The sequence below is a fragment of the Cryptotermes secundus genome, unplaced genomic scaffold, assembly GCF_002891405.2.
Source record: "Cryptotermes secundus unplaced genomic scaffold, Csec_1.0 scaffold49, whole genome shotgun sequence".
Taxonomy (NCBI): domain Eukaryota; kingdom Metazoa; phylum Arthropoda; class Insecta; order Blattodea; family Kalotermitidae; genus Cryptotermes; species Cryptotermes secundus.
The window spans coordinates 2,998,101-3,022,822 of NW_019744106.1; the positions used below are offsets into that span (position 1 = coordinate 2,998,101).

Genomic DNA, 24,722 nt, shown 5'->3' on the forward strand with positions numbered 1-24,722 from the left:
CACCGTAGATATAGGGCATGTACCCTGAAAAATTTTAATTAAAAAAAAAAATTTGAAAAAGAAAGAGAACATAGATCTTATAGACATTTTAACTTGAATTAAAGTTTTAAAAAGTGCTAATTTGAAAATCAAATCGACGCGTGTAGATAACAAAGATTTTATACAATTAGAAAGACTGGTGATTTTAAATTTTAACAAGCAGTGTAACAGCTACGTGAGTGATACACACCTGCTGATGGCCATTTAGGGCCGAAACATGTAGTGTGGAGGAGGAAAAAGAAATAAAAACTACAATAAAATTGTTGCACTTAAGACGGTATTTGTCCATATATATTAGGAACAGAGGATTTAAATTCCCCAGTAATATGGGTGCTGGCAGCCAGATTTTACTCAGAGGTAATATGTGGAAGAGTCAGTATATGGGTCACAAATGGATATAAAACATAAAACATGATATTTTAACCTGAAAAAATACATTTATTTCTTGACACATCCTCCACTAATATTGATATACCTGTCCCATCACTTTACCAGCATTTTGAAACCCACAGCACAGAAGTATTTTGACTGTTGTCTCAGCCACTTGCACACCTCCAGTTCAACCTCATCATCAATGAAATATATGCCACCAAGGTGTTTTTTTTAGATGACCAAACAGAAGGAAGTCATTGGGTGTCAAGTCCAGGCTGTAAGGCAGATGTTCAAGATGTCCCCACTACAGTTCCTGAATCCTCTCATGAGCTGCTCGGGCTGTATGTGGTCTGGCATTGTCATGATTAAGCAGTACCCATCTTGCCAGCTGGCCTGTACATACTCTGTGAATTGCATCCCAAAGCTTCAAGAGAACTTCACAATATGCTGCAGAATTCACATTTTCACCATGCTTCTGAAAATGGGCGAACAGCACTCCCTGAGAATCTAAAAACACAGTAAATATAACCTTCCCAGCTGATGGCAGAATCTTAAACTGTATGGCTGAAGGTGAAGTGGGATGTTTCTACTGCACTGAAGCATGCGTTGATTCGGGTTGGTAATGACACACCTATGATTCATCCCCAGTAACAATCCTGTTAAGCATATCTTCTCCTTCACTGCATACCATAAGATATGTTGCAAGGACATACCCATTTGGTTCATTTCTTCTTGATCCTTCAGTTCTCTGGGTACCCCATGTGCACACACTTTCCAAAACTTCAAACGATCATGGGTTATGCTGTATGCTAAACCATGCGAACACTCTGTTGCAGTTGCTACACTGTTTATTGTTATCCTCCTATCAGCTTGAATCAACTCTTTCACCCACTGCAGTTGCTACTGTCGCAATGTCAAAAGGACGACCTGGTCCGGCATCATCTGCAACTTTCAAATGTCCTTGAGAGAATTTCTCAACCCAGTTGTGAACCGCTTTATGCGACAAACACTTCCCACCATAAATACAAAACATCTCTTTATAAATAGCCTTTGCATCAAGTCCTTTTGCCCTCATATAACGAACAACAGAATGCTGCTTTCCTCAAGCATGATCGCAATTTTGACTACCGAAACCAGTTTCTGAACGTGCGCATGCACATGTGCTACCTAGGCTGTCATGAAGGTGGACTGTGCTGCTACCTAGTGATACACATAGAAAGCCTATTACATCCATTATAGCTGTTTTACTTCCATCTGTAACCTATTTACTGACTCTCCCTCATATCTGCCAGTCTTGCTCAACCATTCACCATTGCAATGCACAACTAACAAGATGAAATACCATGGGGCCCTATCCTACTTTTTACCTGAGCAACCTGCTTAAACCAAAGCAAAATGTGAGTACTTTTGGACTTGTGAACTTGGCAATGAATATTCAAGTTTCATAAAAGGAATCAAATATCTGAACTACCTTAGGTACAGCTGATTTCACAAGGATTCTGAGGCAGATGTGGACTGCATTCATCTGACTCTGGCAATTACTGAATGTACAGCTATTGGAACCATGATAACAATGTTATGATGCATTAAAAGATGGGAAATTTCATTATTAGGCATGTGACTACTGTGTTCTCTCAAGGATTCTGCTTTGGTATCTGATCCTGAATGTGGGCCAGTGCCAAGCTCTTGTAAATATGGTAATGAACATTGAGGTTTTGTGAAAGGTGCAACACTTTTTTGAACACCTGATTTTCAGCTTGTCAAGACAGAATCTATGCATAATGTAAACTGGACTAATCTGGCTCAACATATAGTCCTTGTAACACTCTCATGATTATAATAATTTTGGGGTTCCAAAAAAGGCAAGAAATTTCTTGAGTAGTTGAGGGTCCACTAATTTTTCAAGGACTTTGTGGTCAGCGTGAGATGGTTCGATTGGGTTTAGGAAAGGGTCAAATGGAAGGCACGCTATTTTAACATGGTAATGACCCTCTGGGTTCCATAAGTTGTGATATTTGTTGACTAGCTGATACACTACTGGATTCTCAAGGACAGTGTGCACTTACACATCTTGCTCAGAAAAGGACCCAGTTTATGAAGACTAATTAACTTTCAGGTTCCATAAAAGGCAGGGAATTTCTTTACTATCTGACCTAGAGTTGCAGGCTAGATTCATTTGGCCCATGATATTGTTTCCTGGTGGACTACTGTGAACACTGTAAAGAACCTTTGGTTTTCATAAAGAGCAAGGAATTTATGAACAGTTAGATAACTGTTAGGAGTTGGTTTTTCCTTTATCATCTGCTCAAGGTTTAATATGTTGACACATCTACTTGAATGGTAACAAGGTAAGCAACAACTGGTAGCATCTCAGATTTTCGCTACTATAATGTACATGTATGAAGATAACATGCTTGCTATTAGTGGGCTCTTAATTTCAGATCTAGGGGCAGTACCACTGAAGTAATCTCAGCTAATGTAGCACACAATACCAACACTGCTCCAGCATTTCCCTGAAATTAACCACAAGTAAAATAACCCCCAGTTTTAAAATAAGTAGGCTGGTTTCTTAATACAAATCATAACACACAATTTACTCACAAAGAAGTACATATTTTCAAAAAATAAATTAGTGTTACTATTTCTGTTAAAACATTCATGATAAATATAATATAATCTTACAGAAATAATTACATATTATTATTATTATTATTATTATTTTGCAATATCAGCTGGCATCCCTATATATGAACATTAATATTATAAAATAAGCACTGCCTATTCATTAAGGTACATTTTGGACACATCATAATTAGACATTTCCTCACAACAAAGGTTAGTTTGATATAAAAACAAATTAATTTCACCATCCTATGTACTAAATCTTATTTACAAAAACCAATTAATCAATTCAGTGTTACTGTTTTGTCTATCTCAATAAAGGAATGGCAGTAAAACCACAAACAAAACATCACCATAGTCTTGTGTCTGCAAGATGCATGCAGAATGAAAGAGGAAGTATGAAATGAAACATACTCCCTTTTGGGATTTATGCCATGTAGTCCAGCAAAAAGTTATTGAAGTTTAAAAGGAATGAGAGACAGAGTACACCAAGCCAGCATCACTCTGCTTACTGCTTGCATGGATTACTCTTTGACTCCACATATAGAGGCAATATGTTCCTCCGTACATCAGTAAACAACTACTAGACTACATGGCATGGCATCCCAGAAGACAGTACTCTTCACAGCCACTGCTGTGAGAAGCAAAAATCTCCAGGAGTTAATCAGTAATACTTAGATGATAATTTACAGACCGATGTCTTGTTAGGGAATTATGATGACAATCAGGGCTCAATCCACTGAATCACAGACTAGCGGCAACATGCAAACGTTTTATATTCAACTGTTTCCATCTACCACTTGTGGTGGGTTACTCTACTTCTGAGGTCCTTATGATGACAACATGATAATTCAATAAGTTCCTCTTGGACAGTCTGATATGTTAGTCTAGGATTTGTGTGTGATGTTTCAGAAACAATCATCAGGGATTGATGCAATGAGTGCTGTGTTCCCACATAATATTGTGACACTACACCTGAAAGCCAGAGTAGATGCTTGTGGATTTTCTTCTTTTTTTCTTCTGCCCTGAAGATGGAGGTGATACATTCCTCCAAATCATCGGTTAACACAATATCTACATGCGTGCTACATCCCAGAAGACTGCTTTCTTCAAATTGTGTAAGTGTTCAATGAATCCGGTCATCAGTCTACAACAAGTCTGTAAGTTACACATACCCCCACATACATGAGAGTATTTGTACGCACAGCTTTGTGTATAGGTATGGGCAAATAGATGATCATCACATCAAACCCTGATGACAGAAGCAGAAACAGTCCCTGAAACATCTGGTGCCAGCTACACACGAACATGGCTGATTGTAGAAAAGACTTCACTGTATATGAGTACAGCAAAAGGTTTACATCAGACTTGTATATAACAATATCTGTTTACTCAACTATTTATATATACATTTAGGTCCCATTCAGACTTTCATGTCCAATGGTGACAAGAGGTATGAAGCATAAATAGACAAGAAAATAATATCACTTTGTAATATGGTCCTCTTAAAGCAACTGGACATTGTACTGGCTTTGTGATAGAAATTTCTCCAATTTGATATCAAAATTTTTGCATCATGCATTTTGTGAATTTCTAATGCAGAGTTCAAAATGTATCTTTGAGAGATGTATATATGTGGCATATATTAAATTATAAAAATAAATATTAAGTATATGTCTTTAAACCACCCTTCGTGCAGCCTATGTACATTAACCATGCAAGATGATTTATATAATTCATATTGCAAAAAGCAAAGTCCTGTTAATGATGTCATCTCTCTGTCACAGCAATGAACTAAATGCCTTCAACAGATGTAGACAATACAATGACATTTCTCTTTCTTACATACTGTTTATAAGCTGCATCCTGATTGTAAATGTATCAGTTTGGGGGAAAATGTGTGGCTTGTATTCAGGCTATATGGTAAGTTAATAAAAATACAAAATAACTTTGTATTTCAGCATCCTGTTGCATTGATATATCACTACACATTCACTTCCATCTTTAATATAACTCTGTTCAAAATCTCCCCTTAATTTAAATAAAATTAAAATCACAATCGACTGCTACGTGTTTTTGCCTTGCTTGGCCATCTACAGGCAGGTAAGACTGAAACATGTAGCAGTCCATTGTGATGTTAATGTTATTTTAAATTAAGGAGAGACTGAATAGAGTTGCAATAAAGACAGGGGTGATTGTGTTAGAGTGATAAAAAATAATTACTGGGCTATAAGAAATACTGCATACAAAACTGTTAACATAAGGGATTTCAAAGAATAATAGTGAACACATAATTACAAATTTCCAAAAGCCATTATCTTGTGAATAAATATAATAAGAAAATGTACACATAAAGTAACAAATCTGGTGTTCACCCCTTTCATTTATTTAAAAAACCATAAGACTTACAGAAGAAGTGCATTCCACTGTTACCTATAAGTTTTGTTTGAAACATTTTTCACTCTGATAAATATTTAGCAAGTCACACTAGAGCTGTGCATGGAAAAACATGCAGAAGTTCATGGAAAGTGCCCACTGTTGTAAAATTTTAACCAAGACCAGAATGTAATGAAACTCCCCCCCAAAACATTTCTTCAAAATTCATTCAGTTGTTCTCAAGTCGTTAGGAACAAACAGCTGCACAGACAGACATACACTCTGAAGGTAATAGGCACCTTTTGTTACAAACACATCAAATATTAATTTATGGACTGAAAAGAATGTAACTTAAAAATCAGTTACTCATGTTCTGTGATTCATCCATACTGTTAAATACAAATATACCTGTCATTTATATTATACTTCATTATATCTGTTGCCATCAACACAGTTCTTGATGTGTATGTCCATCAAATTTATGCCCAGCCAACAATCCCGTGTATACAAATAATAAAAATGGCATGATTTCAGTTGCTTAATTAATAAATTTAACATTTCATTAATCTATAGTGTGTGGTATTAACCCTTCATATTACAAGCTGGAAGGTCACAAGTTTCATTCCTGATGAGCTCAATGGATTTTTCAATTGACCTAATCCTTCCAGCTGCATGATGGCCCTGAGGGTGACTCAGACTCTAACAGAAATGGGTACCAGGAATCTTCCCGTGGGTAAAGGGCATTGGGCACGTAATGCCATCAATACAATTCTTGATCTGTGTGCTCATCAAATTTATGCCCAGCCAACAATCTGGTGCACAAATAATAAATTTGTCATGATTTCAATGCTTAATTAATAAATTGACACTTCATGAGTCTACAGAGTGTGGTATCAACCCTTCATGTTACAAGCTGAAAGGTCAAGAGTTCAATTCCTGATGAGGTCACTGAATTTTTCAAGTGACCTAATCCTTCCAGCTGCATGATGACCCTGGGGATGACTCAGACTCTAACAGAAATGAGTACCAGGAATCTTCCTGTGCATAACGGGCACCTGGCACATAAGGCTGACAACCTCACCACTATCTGTGGGCTGAGTGTCTAGAAAATGTAGGAACCTTGACGTCTCACAACCCTACAGGCCTCCACAGCCTGTTACAGGGATAGCTTCACCTTACCTTTTTACAGTGTGGTATCAATGCTTCACATGAACCCCAAACAATTTTATTTCCATACAGAAACTTGTTAATAACTAGGACAATTATTCTCCATGATATAAAACTTGCACACTTCCACCTTCCAGTCACTTCTGTCATGAGGGAAACACTCTGGTGAGTGACACAGACTGCATCCATCTCTCTCAGCCCTCCTATAGGAAGGCACTTGTGTTCACTGAAATCACCTTATCCAAAAAGTGTTTTCTTTATTTCCCTTCTTAGCCTTTGTTTGTTTGATGAGAATAAATTCAGCTTACTATATCATCATCACATCTGTGTGTGTTGCGAGTCCCTTCAAGTAGGTTCTGAACAAAGAAATTAATTTTCACAAAGTTTGGTATAAACTTCATGCCATTTTCATACTTTCTTCAATTTATACCACCAATAATATCCAGCAAACTTAAGTGGGAATCACACTTGTGCCATTTAAATACTTTCTCATTTCATACCACCAATAATATCCAGCGAACTGAAGTGGAACTCACACTTGTGCCATTTAAATAGAGCTCTGAAAATCTGTATGATGGTCATACTGGAAAAACTGAAGTTTGAGCTGCTCTGTAAAATATACACTAAAGCCAGGATGACCACACTGACCTTGTACTCATTGGTGATGGCCACTGAATGATTCCTGGTAGGCATGTAAGATTATGTATAGACGTAGATCATAAATATACCCAATTATTTTTGTGTTAAAAGTTGGAAACACGGAAATAATGTCACGCTTTGAAGGCATGTCTATGTTAATATCTGTTACTACTGTGTGGGATAGTTCAGCCACCCATCAGAAAAAATACTGTATAACTAGTCTGTTGGAGCTGGAACTCTATTAAATGCTTTATATGAGTAGAGGCTACATGCTGTGGACATAGAAGGTTTTGGATTGTCAAGTGTCACAGTGACTAAAGATGGGGTTTGGACTGGTAATTGGATTTACTGACCACTTACAGGTCATAACTACAACTGATTATAACACTGTTACTGATTTGCACACTACAGAGCTGTCCACGCTACCCTCTTCAGTCTATCTGCACTAGTTTTCATGGATTTATAACACAGAAACTATAAAAGTCTCACTAAATCACATATTCCCAATATCGCTCTACTACAGCGCACATAAAGTCTTCAAATCACATGTTAAAATCTTCACAGGCTGACTTCTTGTACTCTTCTGCACTGCTCAAGCTTACTGCTTACTTGTTCACATGTTTCTGCTGCTACTCCTACTCATAACTGCCTTCAACAAATTCTGTCACTCTTACTTGTATAGCCGCAGAACAGACATTGATGTACAGTAAACAAATATCACATGTTCGCTTTCCAGCCAGTCTACTTGTGCACTGGTCTGATCTACAGAAAACACAGCTTCCTCTACTGTTACATGTTGGACTGTGTTTACAGAGCTGTTGCCTGGCAACACAATGATCAAATCTGTTAATATTTACTGCAGTCATTACTGACAAATGGTGCTTTCCACTGATCACAAAGCTGTTCAGTGGAGGCTGGGCATATCTGGGCTTTCAGTTCTAGACACACCAGAAAACCTACACATTAAAATTAGTCCCTGGTATGAGGTGCTGGAACCAAGAGATATGTTTCTTCAAAGTGTTGGTACCTATGTACCAAACTACATGTCAACATATCCAACAAGACCATACTCATTAACATTCACTGCAGTGAGAATCTCAAATCTCATAAATCTACGTTAATATTGAGCACGGACAAGGTCTAACTTATTCCAGATCCTGTTTTAAGTTTTGATTTTAGGAGATCACCTTAAGATTCAAAACCACCTTGTATTCAGACAAATATGGTATCATAACCAATAACTACTCTTCAAGGTTTGTGGCATTGGTCAATTAATTTTACAAGTAAATTGTGCTGGAACAGGTTTAAAAAAATAAAAATAAAAATTCATGCATGGAAAAATATTTATTATACATGGGATCCATTCTTGCCATTCAGTAGCTTAAAGTTCCAAGTTTTTGTTTACTCTGGTAACAACAGTCCTGTGCCAGCCATTTGTATCACTGTAGTCATGGAGATGGTTCAGCAGAAGGTGGACTGCATTTTGTAGCTTGCAGAGTTGAAATCCTTTATATGTGTCCAGTATAAGTTTCAGTTAGTGCATGGCGGTCCAGCATTAAGCTACAACTCCATTAAGAAGTGAGACAGACATCTGAAAGAAACTGGAATTGCTGTAAATCAGAAACTGCCAGGGTGTCCAAGAACATCCAACAAAGATGAGGAGCGTAAGAGACAAGTGCTTCTATGCAGCCCACTGAAGTTGATTTGCACAGCAAGCAAGCAATTACATCTTTCCCACTCCACAGTTCATGACACTGCACACAAATATTTATATTTACATGCGCAGAATTTGCAGCTGCAGCAGCACATAAAATTAACTAACCATAACTACAGAAATAGACTTTGCAAAGAAATGTTGCAGAAAATTCCATCTGAATGGTATCAACACACGTAACTCCAAAATCAGGGACAGTCAGCCACCTCAAGAAATTAACAAATGTCATAGGGACAATAAAATGTTAACATATCGTGTAGCATGATGGAAGTTCATATCACTGGACCTTCCTTCTTCCAGGAAGCAACTGTGAGAAGTCATTTGTACATGAACATGTTAGAATACTACACAATGTCACAATTGCCTTGTGACGCATGATTCCAGAAAGATGGAGTACCTCCATACTTTGGAAATATGTGGTATGAAATTAAAAATCGTTCTGCCATGTGTCAAGCAATTACTGGTGCTCACACTGAAACTTACCAAGCAACAAAAAAGAATACTGAATATTGTGCTAATGAATTGTGAGATCACTTCTTCTGCATAATAATACTTTTCTGTACACAATTTCTCCTTTTTTTACATACCTTTCTGACAAGTGGTATTATTATTCACTGCCTGTAGTATATTATAAATATAGTCATGTGACAGACTGTAACTATAGATGAGGTTTTGGACTGACGACTGGATACACTGGACTCTTTGATACAGCATGTGACTACACTATACAGTTCACCATTACACACATACTAGTGCCCAGTCATGTCTTCACTGCCATTGCTTCGTAGAGGCTTCCAACGGTGGACGCTCCCCTTCCTCTGGGTTCCTGAGTAGCCCATGACCTGAGCTACAACCTTATAATAGCAATAGCTCACAATGCCTTAAGTCAAAAATCAAAGTAATGTTACAACTGACGATCAGTTAGCCAGTCTGTTTTGGTGTCAAGCATCCACCTGGGCCCAAGACCAGATTTTTTACTGTCAGACAGTTGCTGGTTTGTTGATGAACAGGCATCCTCTCTGACAAGAGGACAGCTCTGTCGTTTACAACTGCTGCTGGCTCCTGCCAGCACAGTCATTCTTGGGTCCGAGTCCTGCTGGACTCATGACCATATTTACTGTCTTAGTTTCAAGACGCACCAACCTGGAGGGCCAGGTCCCTGTATTTATGTCCCCTAGGAACAGGGTGGCCCAGTAATACCTCAAAGTACTGGGTTCTCTTTTTGTTGCCTTTGACAACTTGCAGTGCCATGGTGGTTTTCTTGGAGCCTCCTCCTCTGGTAGTGTGTTCTCTGCACCAGTAGTCTGTGTTGATGTCAGTAATTCTGAGGTGTGAAGAAATTGTGAGTTAACATTGCTTTTGGAGGCAGCTTGACAGCTTTAGTCAACTTCTTGGCTGTCTGCGAGGTATTATTAGAGATATGACTTTTATGTCTCTTTACTTCATGGAAGTCATAGCAAGATCTCAGTAAAACCTTGCCTTTCCTGAGTAAAACCCCAATACAAGAATTAAAATTATATCTAAGCGAATAAAAAAAAAGAGTAGATGAGTTACACCACTGGGCATAACTCATTCACGAGCCAGTACTTACTGAACATATATATTAATTGCAGATTCTGCAGATTATGTATAATAAATGCGTGAAAAAAAAGTCTTAAAAATTTCAGTGTTTCACTCATTTCAACTGAGTTCTTTCTGTCCGGTTTAATACCCATGAAGGACATGACAGAAGCAGGAAGAGGAGCAGCAAAGCAGCAGCTCTGTGGAACAGCTGAATGACATAAATGTGTTGACTTAGTACTCACAGTTTCTAGTCTTCATCCACATTGACAAAATGACCTTGAACTGTTGATGACTGATGATATCTTCTCCTGGAAGCAAAATCTTCATTTTCTTCATTCTGTTGAGCTGATGTTACTTCTACTCCTGGATGAATAGGTGTCACCACAATCTGTTCATATTCTTGCACACGTTTACTGCAAAACAAATAAATGTTACATACAGGTGTGTAGAAACAGCCAAGATAGCTCAATCAACCGAATATCAATAAGCTGGGCAACTGGAGTTTCCATTCCTAGGTAAAGTAGGGTATTATCTCTTCAGTGCTGCATCCAGACCCAGGGGGTAAAGCAGTTATAGCATGAAGCTGATCACTCATCTCCATCCAGTGATGATGTTAAGAATACAAAGAACTTCATCTCTGCAACCTTACATATCTTTAAGATGCGATATGTAAGCACAGTGACACTGTACCTCTCCTTACAAGCATACAGTGAACAGCATGTCAGAGGGATTTGACTTTGTCTTTTAATATTAATAACCATGAGGTATAGAACCATGATAACATGAATAAATAAACTTATATAACATCTAGTACAGTTATCTCATGAACTAGAGAAGAAGTACTTTCAAAAGGGAAACACTGGAACAAATATCAAAAACAAACATGCAGATAATAACAAAGAAGAAAAGTATTCCATACTAGAGCATACAGAGCTTTGAAAGGTATTCTTCATTGAGGTTGTGTCTTTTGTCACAGTAATATTGTATACTGAAGCAGCAGGTTTGTATGCCACAATAATTTAGAACTACTCCTAGCTTTCCTGCACAGATGAAAGCATTTAAAGGCAACAACAAGAAGGGTGTCCAAGCATTAACACGTGTGGCTTGTATTTTGAAGATTTGTTTCCCAGTCATCACCTTCATTTAGCAAGCCTGTAATCATCCCTTTCAGTGTGTTCACAACAGTAGGTTGCATCCATCAGTTCTGACACGTCTGTCTGTCCACATGTAACAACTCAAGAACTGGAGAAGGGATTTCATGAAACTTGACAATTGGAAAGCATATACAGATTTGTTGACACATTCCAATTTTGATTGAATGAGACAACAGTAATGGACATTTTACATGAAAACCTACATGCATTTCCATGCACATTAGAGGCATAATTTGTGTAATATTTATCACATCAAACAGTATTTTGAACAGAGTTGCAGAGAAAATGAAATGCATGTTTTATGCCCACTATGCCCTTTTCCATAAGACCCATGGCCTTCAAGGTAATTTAACATGAAGGAGTGAATGTGCCAGATAAGTTACAATATGCATACATTCTCCAACTTGATATCTCATTCAACGCTAATCTAACCTCTACTCTTCAAGCTGCTACTAAGTAAACAATGGTCCAACCACACTGTCCTCTGTACAACTGTTGTTTCTTAATTCTATTTTGCAGAGAAGCGTATCAAACCTCTCAATTTACTCTGCTCTGGCTAGCAACTGAGAACGTGAGTCACAGTAGAAACAGCATGAAAGAAGAAGACTATAACAATATCATAACACAGCCTGCTACTGGACGAACTTTTATGTTACTTACCCCATTAGACGAAGCAGGGTGTTTTTTAGCCAAGTGAAGAACCGGAAATCAGAAGCTACGCCAGGTTTGACGGCAGGGTTTGCATGTCCAACGTAGAACCACACCACAAACACCATAGCAAGATTAGCCAGGGCATAGCCCCAGTGGACTGAGAACATGATGAACAGCTTCACAAGGGCCTAAATACCGAGGATATAAATTCCACATTTATTAACAACACAGACTGGATGAAAAATTCAGTGTTCTGAGGGTACAACAACAGCGCCTACATGCCAGACATTGTTATACAAAATGGAACCTTTTATTACTGGGAAATTTCTTTGGCCTCAACAACACTGGGTGAAACCTAGTGTACAATTAACTCCCAATTATTTAGTTTCCAGGCATTCAGAATTATCCAAAAATATACCACTTTTATGACGTTATTTCAAAAACAGAGTTGTGGCGTGCATATGCTTGGCCATCACACAGTAATTATCCCAGCTGTCACTAGCAGTGTTGCCTATCATCTTCCCATATGCAGGTACCATTACAACAAAATTATCCATGATTTCAGTACAGACTCTTTGAATATGGGATTGTGTTACAGTATATCCAAAAGCTTTCACCTATCAATCGTCATCTAAGAAGACTCCCAAACAAGAATTAAAGTGAAAATGTATCGCTTTGATTTGCAAACGGAAAATGGATACATGCACCAGAAAAGGGTGACATGAGATCAGGTTTCTGTAAATTTTATCATTGCAGCTGGCAGATTAATTTATCCAAAATATCCCAGTACCCACAGATTACTTTTATATAAAGTAAAAAAAAAAAAAAAAAACTGTCCCTGTAACAGACCATCAAGGCCCACTGGGGTGTGAGAGGTTGAGGCCCCCACATCTTCTAGACAATCAGCTCACAGATGGTGGTAAGGTTATCAGCCTCACACACCCACTGCCCTTTACCGCCCACGAATCTTCCTGGTACTCATTTCTGTCAGAGGCTGAGTCAACCCAAGGGCTATATTGCTGCTGGAAGGATTAGGTGAACTGAAAAAATTCAATGACCTCTCGGAATTCAAACCCGTAACCTACCAATTTGCAGCATGGTGCCTGAACCAACTACACTACTGCTCATGCAAAAATAAAATGTGAATGAAAGAAAAATGTGTAAAACAAATGTACTTCAACAATTTGAAGGAAACTATAGCAAAAGACCTCTCACACTTTCACTGCCAATATTACCAATATTCCCAAGCATGTGCCCATACACAAATTATCCCTTTCTTTTAAGACACTGTATTATAGCCAATGTGACTGTTTTGAGGCACATTTAATAATACTACTACATAAGTCAGCTGTTATTCCATAATTCCATATTTGCTTCTACACAGTCAATGAGAATGATGCTGGAAGTACAACAGTGACTTTGGAAGTACTACCTTCATGTAAAAATTGCATGGATATACGAGGTTTCATGTCTCATTATTTTGTGTGTTGTGAGCAGTGACCCTTTGTGATGATTATTGTCAACTTATACAGTATGCAGATTCATTGCTGATACTGAACATTTATACGTAACTGATTTTACTTCTTCACACACTGAGTATAAGATGATATGCAGTTATGCTGCAACCCCGAGCTCCTGGGATTTAAATGCATCTCAGTGAGTCATAAAAGTTATATACATTGCCAAAACAACAAAAACAAAATCTGTGCCCTGTAGTCCACAAGCAAACTATACTCACTGAGCGACTGCCCCTTGTCGGCGAAGTTAGTGCCAACTTTAGCATATAGAGGGTGTCACATGGTCAGTGCAACAAATCCCCATGGTCGTTAATTTCAGTCTTCTAGACCGGAGTCGCTATTTCCTTGAAATAGCTCCTCAATTTTCCTCACGAGGCTGAGTGGACCCCGTTTCAGAACCACTACTTCTCAGCAAATCTCGTAGCACTGGGAATTGAACCCGGGACCTCTGGATCTGTGCCCAGGAACTCTGACCACTAGACCACAGAAGCCACATATAAAAATTAATAACTCTGTTTTTATTTTGTATTTTGATCTGAAAATTTTAATCCTTACAGAATTTGCAAATCTAACACATTTCATGTCTGCTTTTGTGAAATGCACATACTTTACAGTTCCTAGCTGGATATTTCTTATTGCCTTGGCCACCAACAACAATCTGTGTACAAGAGCATGCTTATGTATACACTCAACTCTCAATTATCCGGGATAATGGTGGGGATGGAAATCATGATTAATCGAAAACCCGGTTAAGACAAATTTTATTAAAAGTAGAACTGTAATACTGTACCGTCATAATACTATAGGCCTACCTGTATTTAAATTTATTCAACCTCATTTTTATGTCATCTCATGGCCTATTTAATACTTGTTTTACATTACGCTGAAGTACGAATTAGTTATTTCAATCACAGTCTTCAACAACATCCAACACTTTTTACGAATATTCACACTTAACACTTAAAAAAATTTAACACTGTCGTTTACTTTTTTGTGGCATTTTCCTTTTTCTGTTGAATACTTAACACAACACGCTTCCTTTTAGACTTTGACATTTTGCTAACGCCCTTGAAGATCAATACAAAGAAACTAACTGGGGCGGTGTATCTGTCCTTTAAACTTTCCACAAATCCTTGCATTCTTTCATCCCTACCCTAGAACATTGTGTTAGCATAACAGGACTAAAAAATGCAGAGCTCAGTTCACACTAGTGCGAAAATAGTGTTACAACTCACCATGTGAAACAAAAGTGAATGAATATTAAACAACATATAAGCCTCAAAAAAGCCTCAGTAGCCCCGGTTAAGCCGCAAACCGGTTTATCCGCCCCCGGATAATCGAGAGTTGAGTTTATTTCCTGAAAACCTCCAAGGGAGAGGATCTCATGTGGGATTTGTTTTCCTGATACTGGATGAACATCAACATTGTCATTTTCTGATGTGTCTGATTTAAGATTGTCATTTGTTTTTACATTTATCTTTACATATATGGCAAGATTCCAAAATAGAAAAAACTTTTGAATTCTTCCTTTGCTGCATACATTTTCAAGTCACTTTCATAAACAGCCCTCAAAAGTAGCCATACTTCACAAATTTGCTGTGTTACACTTGCACAAACCCTCTCCAAGGGACCATGGCTTAACCTAAAATTAGCCCCTGGCTGGACTTGTATACTTACTTACTTACTTACTTACTCATGGAGCTGAACCCTTCTTGAGAAGCCGCCAATTCTGCAGCTACTTATGGAACCCGAAGGTTCATTACCATGTTCATAAGATTCCTCCACTGGTCCCTATCCTGAGCCAGATCAATCCAATCCATACCATCTCATCCTCTCTCTCTGTAAGATCCATTTTAATATTGTTCACCCACCTATGCCTGGGTCTTCCCAGTGGTCTCTTTCCTTCTGGCTTTCCCACCAATATCCTATATGTATTTCTCGACTCCCTCATTTTTGCTACATGCCTTGCCCACCTCACCCTTCCTGACTTGATCATTCTAATTATACTTGGAGAAGAGTACAAGTTATGAAGCTCTTCATTATGAAGTTTTCTCCAACCCCTTGTCACTTCGTCTCCCTTTGCTCCAAATATTCTCCTCAACACCCTGTTGTTGGACTTGTATACTGATTGAAAATTATCTGTTGAAAAATCTACTATGATTTTATTTGAAGAGCCTGTCTGTACATTTTCCTGTTCTTCATTATTGTTGAAGCATAATGAATTTGTTCAAAATTTGCTTTGGTTTAAGACTTTTCATGAATATTTAAATTACAACTGTCATCTTAATTAAGTAATGAAATTATTTTTTTATAAAATTTATCACAGGTAACAACAAATCAGTCTACACTTGAGGTTAATGCATAGCTAAGTAAAAATGGAATGTATGAAGTTACCAGTTTCACAAATGTATACATATATATATATATATAACTGGAATTCTATATGCTTCTTACCCCAAAAAGGGAAAACCAACGGTTGCACAATCCTGAGTACCAGTTATTTTGCTTAGAGTGTATGTGTGTGTCTCTTGCAGGCTGATTCTTTGCACCCTCTTCTTCTCCACTCCAGATACTTGAATGTTCTTCTGGCGAAGACACTAGACTCGATGTCCCAGAACTGTGTGCTCCCTAGAAAAAGTTGTCCATTTTCAAACAAAAGTATCCGTTCTGAAGGAAACATTAAAAAACGATGTTGTGTTCTTCTACTGTCATATCCTAATTCTAAAAGAGAGTAACTCCAAGTAGAAGCCAAATTACTGTTACACAAGAAGTTGCCATTTAGGTTTCTGGTTTCTGCCATTTAGACAAATGCACAAAATTAATTTATGAGGTGGAAGAACCAACAGAACAGATTCTGTTACTTCCAGTGATAAGTAATCACAAGAATGGGACATAACATAACTCACCCATAAATTCATTAAGCATTTGTTGGTGTGAAAAAATATTTTCAATGAACATTAGTGAAAGAAGTGAAACAAACAGTTTGCCACTAGTATACCTGTTCCTCAAATTTAAACTGGAGGTCACTGCTTGTCCTCTATACCTTACTTTAAGCTACTTAAAAGACATTATCAGGGATTAGAACTCACAAACTGAAAATCTAGAGGAAATTCCAAAGCAAATACTCCAGAAGTGTTATGTACATCTCCTAGCCTGTTAAAATCGTCAGACCATTTTCTTTTCACCTCAATAAAGGTTATTATTTTTTCTTTTCATTTAACTGATTTTTAAATCATCTGGTATAGTATTTTGGCACATTCGATATTGATGCATTGCTAATATATACTACAGAACAGCAAACAGCATGATTTTCCTTAAGCAAGTACTTAACTACTCTACTAACAACAAAACTGCAAGCAAAGTTTTTGGCTAAGGTGGAAGGCTTCAGTCCAAATGAAGCCCATAAACTGATAACACAGGATTTAAAGAAGGACCTTAAACCCTGGCTCATTATCCAATAGTGTCCAATAGTGTCCAATAGCAGCTATTGATATGTCAGACTTCAATCACAGACATCCCCACTCTAGTTCAAGCCTGCAGAAAGAACTGTATGCACATGACTAGCTGATGAGAACCTCGAGACCCTACACTGTGACCATCACATCCTCTCTTGATAGAAGTGAGTGAACACTGTTCATAGCCATAGAACAGAACAGAGAACCATGAAAACTGGAGCATCTGTTGCAAGTAATTATCCCTGAGAAGATAAGTGAAGTCATGCAGTGAACACAGGACTGATTATGATGATAGTCTACAGTCTATTCAGAAAGTCTACATAGAGTGCCTTGGTATTGTGATCCCAATGGGACTACTGTAGCTGGTCACAGTAGCCAAGCGGTCTAAGGCGTGCACTGTCTTCACTCGCTCGGAAGCCGGGTTCGAATCCCACTCAGGGCATGGATGTTTGTGTGCGTTTTTCTGTGTTTGTCTACAGGTAGAGGCCTTGCAACGAGCTGATCACTCGCCCAAAGAGTCCTACCACATGTGTAAGATCTAGTAAACCGAAGTGAAACAGAGAGTTTCATGGAGGTAGGCCTAGGACCAAATTGGGGCTGTAGCGCCACAGAAAAAGAAAAAATGGGACTACTGTACCAGCATCTGATAACAGATGAGTATGGGACATCTGTGGAATGATAACTGGCAATGGAAAGTGCTAAAAAAGAACTGCTCTAGTGTGACTCTGTCCACAATGAATTTCACAATTAGGGACTGAACTTGGGTCTCTGCAGTGAGAAGATTGCCAACTAACTACCTGAGGTATGGAAATGCCAAAACAGGTAACTCAGTTTTGATATATCTTACAAATATTCACCACACACACAGTTCAGTATTTACAGAGTGACAGTCATGAGGCAGTAACACAGCCAATAACAGTGGCCACACGGTGCAAAAGTGGGTACTCTCTTCCGCCACTTGAACACTAAGATGTGAGTCTGAGTTCCATTCAAGTAATGGATATATGACTGTATGTTTATTTTGCCCCACATGGGTAGAGGCTTCATGACAGAGAAATGCCCATCTGAGGTTCCTACAAAATGCCTAAAAACAAGATCCCAAAACCTGGAATACAGGAAGCCTTGGACTGCACTGGTCTGAAATGCTATACAAAGGAAACAGCAGTAACATTATTAGAGTGAATAAACTTACACTGTGTTTTTTATGATGAGTTCTTTCAGGGAAGAGCTTGTCAAGGTCACTGCCAAATTTGTCCACTGCCTCTGAGTGGTTATGCCTCACAGCTCCATAACCACCATGAGGACTCGTGTCAAATGTCGGGCTCTGGAAATCCTGTGCCCTAAATCGTTCCTCTCTTCTCAACCGGATGTCAAATGTTTGTGCCAGTGCAAAGTATGAATAATCTATAGCAGCATATGTAAGTAGAAAAGGCATAGTCACAACTGGAGCCAATGTGTTGATCTTGCCGACAAGAATGAATGTCAGTGTCACTGTTGCAACTACAGCCATGGCATGTACAGGAACCTTGTTAGGTCCATGCTGAAACAATTGGAACAGATTAGGAATGACTCGAATAAATTTTGCAGTGCTGCTGAGATGGATGACAAAGGACTGATTCTCAACAGGGGCAAGGATATTTGTCTAGGCTGGCTCTGTGATTCATCCAGCATCCTTTTCAGACGCTTTCCCAAGAAGAAAATGGCCACAGTCTGAAGTTGACCACTCAGTGAAATTAAGAATGTGTCTTGATGGCATGACAATTAATAGGATTTGCAACCAACTTTTCACCTTTCACAGGCTCCAAATGGTATTACTGTGGCCTCACTTCATGTCCTTATCTTTCATGCTAGGGTCTGGACACCATAAGTTGTTTCCAGATTGTAAAAACCACTTAATTAATAAGAAAGGATTACAGGACATGAATGACAACTGGTTAGCTTTGCAGAATGATAAATTTGCTCTGGTGAGTTTAAGGTTGAAATGAATGGGACGCAATTCTTTGTAAAGAATGGTAAGATGCTAGCATTAATTATAGGAACAGATTAGCTCACTGTCAATTTACTGATATCACAGATTATAGGATCACAGGCACAATACAACAGAGTGTTTCAGTTGATAAACATGAACAACAATTAATTAATGGAAAATGATCTTGTTCATGTTCCACTCCAAAACAGTTGGTACTACTATTAATACTATAATAATAATAATAATAATAATAATAATAATTAATAATATTAATACTATACAATTAACTAGGTCAGTTTACATGAGTAAATATGATCCTGCATGGTGTGATAATTTCTAAATTGAAGTTTTAATGTGTGATCCATACATCCAGTATGGACTGAATCCAAGAGGCAAATGCCATAAATCATGCACTCATGGTTAAGTATTGCTGGTGGTTGGTTTTTAATGCTGCACATTAACAGTTAAGTCACTTGTGTTTTTAACCTCAACTGGTTGGCATGTTTGTAACTCATTCTCTATTTGGACACCACCTGGACGAGTAATGCTATCCCGTTATCCTGGGTACTTCAACTGGATTGTCAGATTTCAAGATGTTCCCACTTTTGTCCACCAAAGGTCTCTGCAGTCTCATGACCATAGAAGCATCTAGGAGAAGAGTAGGGAGCTTTGTGGACAACAGAAAATGGTGTCTAATTTTGCCTTCACTTATCTCTTTTCATGAGTGAAAGGTTCTTTCATGACATGGGAACCCTGCTTTACTCCCTTCTGAAGTAAGAATTGCTACAGATTTTCATTGCCCTTAAAAATCTGCTGACCTCACCTGGGTTTGAACACATGAACCTTGGGTACAATGGTGAGCACATCCCCAATATGCAGATCTCATTTTTGAGCCTGCAACTAAAAATACAAAATTCTGTTCTGCAATTTTTTGGCTGTACTGTAAGCTGTCTCAGCATGGGCTAATAAATTGTAATTCAAGGGTTTTCCAACATATAAATCTTAAATTTAAGATTAATGAGAAACTGGCAAATAAAACTACTGAAGAGGGGTAAAGGAGAGTATGGGATTGCTGGGAGTCCTGCCTCCTTAGTGATGACAGTCATGCTTTCTGTTAAAGTTTAACTTTCCAATTTCTGGTAAAAATGAACTACTTAATGGCTTCTTTTCAACCTAAAAGTTAGAAACTATCATTGTCACCGTGGAACTATGGGCACAAGCAAATTTCTTACTCAGAAGGTCTGTAAGAGAGAGGGGTCTGTGCAGCTAGTCTAAATCTAAAATTTACTTACTTACTCATGGAGCTGAGCCCTTCTGGAGGAGCCGCCAATTCTGCAGCTACTCAAGAATTTCCCAGCAATTTATGGAACCCGAAGGTTCATTACCATGTTCACAAGAGCCCTCCACTGGTCCCTATCCTGAGCCAGATCAATCCAATTCATACCATCCCATCCTATCCAAGATCCATTTTAATACTGTCCACCCACCTACGCCTTTATCACTTGAAAACAACACAGCAAGCCACAAACAAACACGGACAATACTAAGAATCTCCTTTCTCAAGATAGACAGGCAGCACAAGATCAGCCACCTCCAAGAAAGACAATAGGAGAATTGACACGAACCTGCATGGTTTATACATTTTAATTTTAAACAACAAAATTTTTCAAAAACTTTAAAAATTTTAATACCAGGAAGGCTGCTGTGACTGTGAAAAGTTGAACATTGTGTATTTCAGACATTATATGTGTATGTATATAATTTAACACCTACTGTAATAGTAATTTCTGGGAATAAGTACTGATGCCCTCTGAGGATGATCTGTAGGGATCAAAACATGTAAGGGTGATGAGTTTTCAAGTGATAAAGCTTAAACAGTCACACTAGATGGTGCTGTTTTTGTCTTTGTAATTGTTAGTGTGACGGACCAGAATGAAACAAATCAAATTAACTGATATGCATTACACCAAAAATATCTAATTCTTCTCAGCGTTTATAAGATCTTGATAATTTGGCTAAAAAATCACCATTTCACAGAAAAACCACTTAAGCTGTGCCACATTTACATCATCTCAGTTTTTCACAACATTCTTAAAATTTTTCAACTAATGCCACTTAATGATTTGCAGATCGTGTGCCAACTAGGTCAGCTCATATTGCAGGGTGGGGCGCAGAAATTTCCTTTTTTTGAAGGTGACTAAAAGAAAAATTATTGCTGATAGACAAAATTTATGTTCAGCTAATGAAAGAACATACTTTAAAGTTTTAAATCATGTAGTTTTAAACAAAATATCTTGAAGGTGGTGGCCACCGTTCTCTGTGCGCTGATGCAACCATTATCTGAAATTCCACTCTGCACGTTCCAACATGTGCACTGGAATTTGGGCTACTTCCTGCCGAATAACATTCTTCAGCTGAACCAGGTTTGTGGGGCGATGTTTAAAAACCTCTGTCTTGAGGTATCCCCATAAAAAAAAATCATAGGGCGTTAGATCAGGTGAGTGCGCTGCCCACAAGATGTCACCTCGAAGCGAGACGAGCCGTCCGGGGAACTTTGCCCTCGAAACTGTCATCGAAGCTCAGGGTGTGTGGGCCATGGCACCATCCTGTTGGAACCAGACATTTCCCAGATGCATTTCTTCAAGAGCTGGTTCAAAAACAATCTCAAAATCGACTGTCGAACTGCCTCCACATTTTCTGGCGTTGTAACAGTCCGTTGTCATCCTGATGATTTTTTCACCACACTCCCGGTTGTCCTAAAGTTCTCTACCCACAAAACAATCGATTTCCAGTCAGGAACCGGACCTCTGGGCTTAATTTGTAAGTGAGTTTGGAACGCATGCTGCACCGCCACGTAGGAATGGTTGTTCGAAAAATAGGCTTTGACAGCAAACACACGTTGCTCACTCATCCACCTCATGTTTCCTACTGAGGGGCATTAGACAGAAACTTCCATGACTGCTGCGTTCCCCGAGCCTATCTCTACTTTTCTGCGACCTCCCCTCCCTTCAGAATGCGTCTTCACAAAAAGGAAGTTTCTGCGCCCACTACTTTCAATAAATCAGCTGCAGCTGAAGAGACTGGTTCACTGTTAACCAATCAGTACCATATTTCTGTCAATAAATGCCATCAGGTGTGGCATACAGATGTTCAGAAGAAATAATAGGTTTTCACAAGAAATATTTTTGTTGTTGTTTGATGACCATTTCAGGAAAGTACAATGGGTCTTGTGTGCAACAAAGTTTTCCACCAAGCAATCATGGAACTTTAAGAACAGTAGCTCTATGGTGTGCCTGAGCGGTCAAAGAGTTAAGGGAAGTTAATAATTTTATAAAACCACACTTTCAACTAACATTATAGTGAACAAAAGTCACAGCTCAAATCATATTATTGAAATAAAGTTTCTCCTTTCAGGTTAGGCTTCTATACTGGAATTCTTTAAGAAGTGTAGAGTTAACATAAATTAAACATGCAGAAAAAGAAAATAATTTTAAGCCTTGTATTAGACTCACCCCTCTGCCTAGAATCTGAATGACTGGGATAACATTCTCATTGGCAATGGACTGCAGGACACGAGGAGTCCCATACATTGCAGCCAGACAGCTGGACATCGAGGAGACATACAGACCAGCCAGGAGAAGGAAGCCTGAACACATTTTCATTTATATAAATATTCTGCCATTTTTAAACTTAAAGAAGGCCTATGGCTTAGTTAGGAGGAAAATATTACCAATATTCTCATTCAATTTGGGACATCTACCAAACCAGTTGGGCCAATTTCAATTTAATGAGTTCTGTTACCATATAAACAGTTCTTACAAAGTTGGACTAATTAAGTTTTGGGGATTACTGGGCTTTTGGACTTTGGCCATTGTCTGATCCAAAAATCCAGTAATCCTGAGTTTTTACACCATAATCAGAACCCTTTAGAATAAATTAAAATGTGTTTGAACACAATGTATGGTAGCCCAAATAGGTATACATCTATCTGATGCATCTCCTATTCAGAAATGTCTGAAAAAAGATGGTGTGTTACTGAAATGGTTTTTCAGCTTCACTTTACAATATGCTACTAGGGAAGCCCAAGGAAACGTGAAAAAACTGGGAACTGAATGGAACACATCTGCTTCTGGTCTACAATAATAACATTGAATTTATTTAGTGAAAACATAAATACCATAAAGGAAAACACAAAACCCTATTAGGCACCAGTAAGTAGATCATATAAATTTCTATAACAGATATTTATTGCTGTTAGAAGAAGAGCGTACAGACAAGAAGGCAGTGTGCAGTAACTAGTGAGGTACTGTGGGGCCCTGAGAAGGGCCATAACTCTTAAGGCATGGCATGCCTGATGAATGGCAGCAAAGCTCCAGCCACAGCAGGCTGGCTTGTGCTAACAATGGCAGTCTTCCTTGTTTGGCACCCGGGGGGACTGTGAGCTGGCCACAGGGTGGTAAGCACTTGTGGTGAACTTCCCAATGGGTTTGGGCAACCCCTCCTGAAGTCGGCTGAGTGTTTTGTTGCTAGGAGACTTGCTGCTGCTGCTGCTGCTGCTGTGTGCACTCCAGATGAACTGTCTGAAAGTAACAGTAGGACCGACTGACTGACTAGCGAGTCAGAGGTAAGCCCTTTGTCTGCAGTCGCTAGGATTGCCCAATCCAAGAGGCAATGGTGCTGCTGTGGTCCATGCTGATTGGCTAGCGATTGATTCCCTTTGCTGGATGACCAGAAGTTGGTACCTGTTCTGGAGATTTGTGGTAAGCTCCCACATACTGTATTATGGGCAGAGTGTGGGTGGTACTTGAAAGTGTGCAGAAAATAGTGGATGGGATGTTTACTCATAAAAGATGGTTCCTCATTAGCAGTCAGTGGCAAGTAGAATGGGTTACGTAAGTCTATGAATATCTCTAACTCTTTAATTCAGATGATGCTAACAATGATGAAAATGTTAAATTCTTTGTTACTTTTCACATTTGGATGATAAGCACTCCAAAGGCGAAGACATACTGCTGTACCACATTATTATTCAAACCTTAGTGTTATACAGTGTTACACAAAATGTGCAGTTAAGGTACAGATCTGTGGTCACACAGTTCAACCATTTTCATATATTATCTGTATTCACTAGAATTTGTGATTTATATGCTTTATAAATTCTGGTAATATCAATGTTTCACTCTACTGTTCAGTGATTTTCAATACTATCCCATAAAGTCACTATAAGTAAGGCATACAGAAAGAAGCTAAAGCACAAAAAAGATTTTAATCCCACTGATATCATTCAATGATTGGTCTAGATATAACTATTGCAAAAACTACGTATACATTTATGTCTCACTAGCAAAATGCAGAACACATTCATAATATAAATGTGGCCAATAAATATTCTGAAGAATTTGGCACAGTTCAAATAATTAAATCATTCAAAGATATGATACATAAAAAATGCAAGATTAAGAAATAAATGATAAAAACGAAAGA

General features: G+C 38.4%; 1 protein-coding gene across 8 annotated transcripts in view; it reads right to left on the minus strand.

Moving 5' to 3' along the window:
• Positions 1 to 292: 292 nt before the first annotated feature.
• Positions 293 to 24,722, minus strand: part of LOC111874342 (solute carrier family 12 member 8) — a 49,926-nt gene continuing 25,496 nt past the window's right edge. For 5 of the 8 annotated variants that reach the window (XM_023869773.2, XM_023869770.2, XM_023869772.2 and 2 more), the window contains 6 exons: positions 22,751 to 22,884; positions 18,462 to 18,809; positions 16,269 to 16,442; positions 12,307 to 12,485; positions 10,735 to 10,905; positions 6,511 to 8,806 (listed from right to left, as the gene is read on the minus strand). In XM_023869773.2, coding sequence (XP_023725541.1) covers positions 10,740 to 10,905; positions 12,307 to 12,485; positions 16,269 to 16,442; positions 18,462 to 18,809; positions 22,751 to 22,884 — 1,001 coding nt within the window. In that variant the 3' untranslated portion in view covers positions 6,511 to 8,806; positions 10,735 to 10,739. Of the gene's footprint in view, positions 1,354 to 6,510; positions 8,817 to 9,968; positions 10,254 to 10,734; positions 10,906 to 12,306; positions 12,486 to 16,268; positions 16,443 to 18,461; positions 18,810 to 22,750; positions 22,885 to 24,722 lie in introns of those variants that run through there. The other 3 variants (XM_023869767.2, XM_023869766.2, XM_023869769.2) reach the window with 3 other exon arrangements.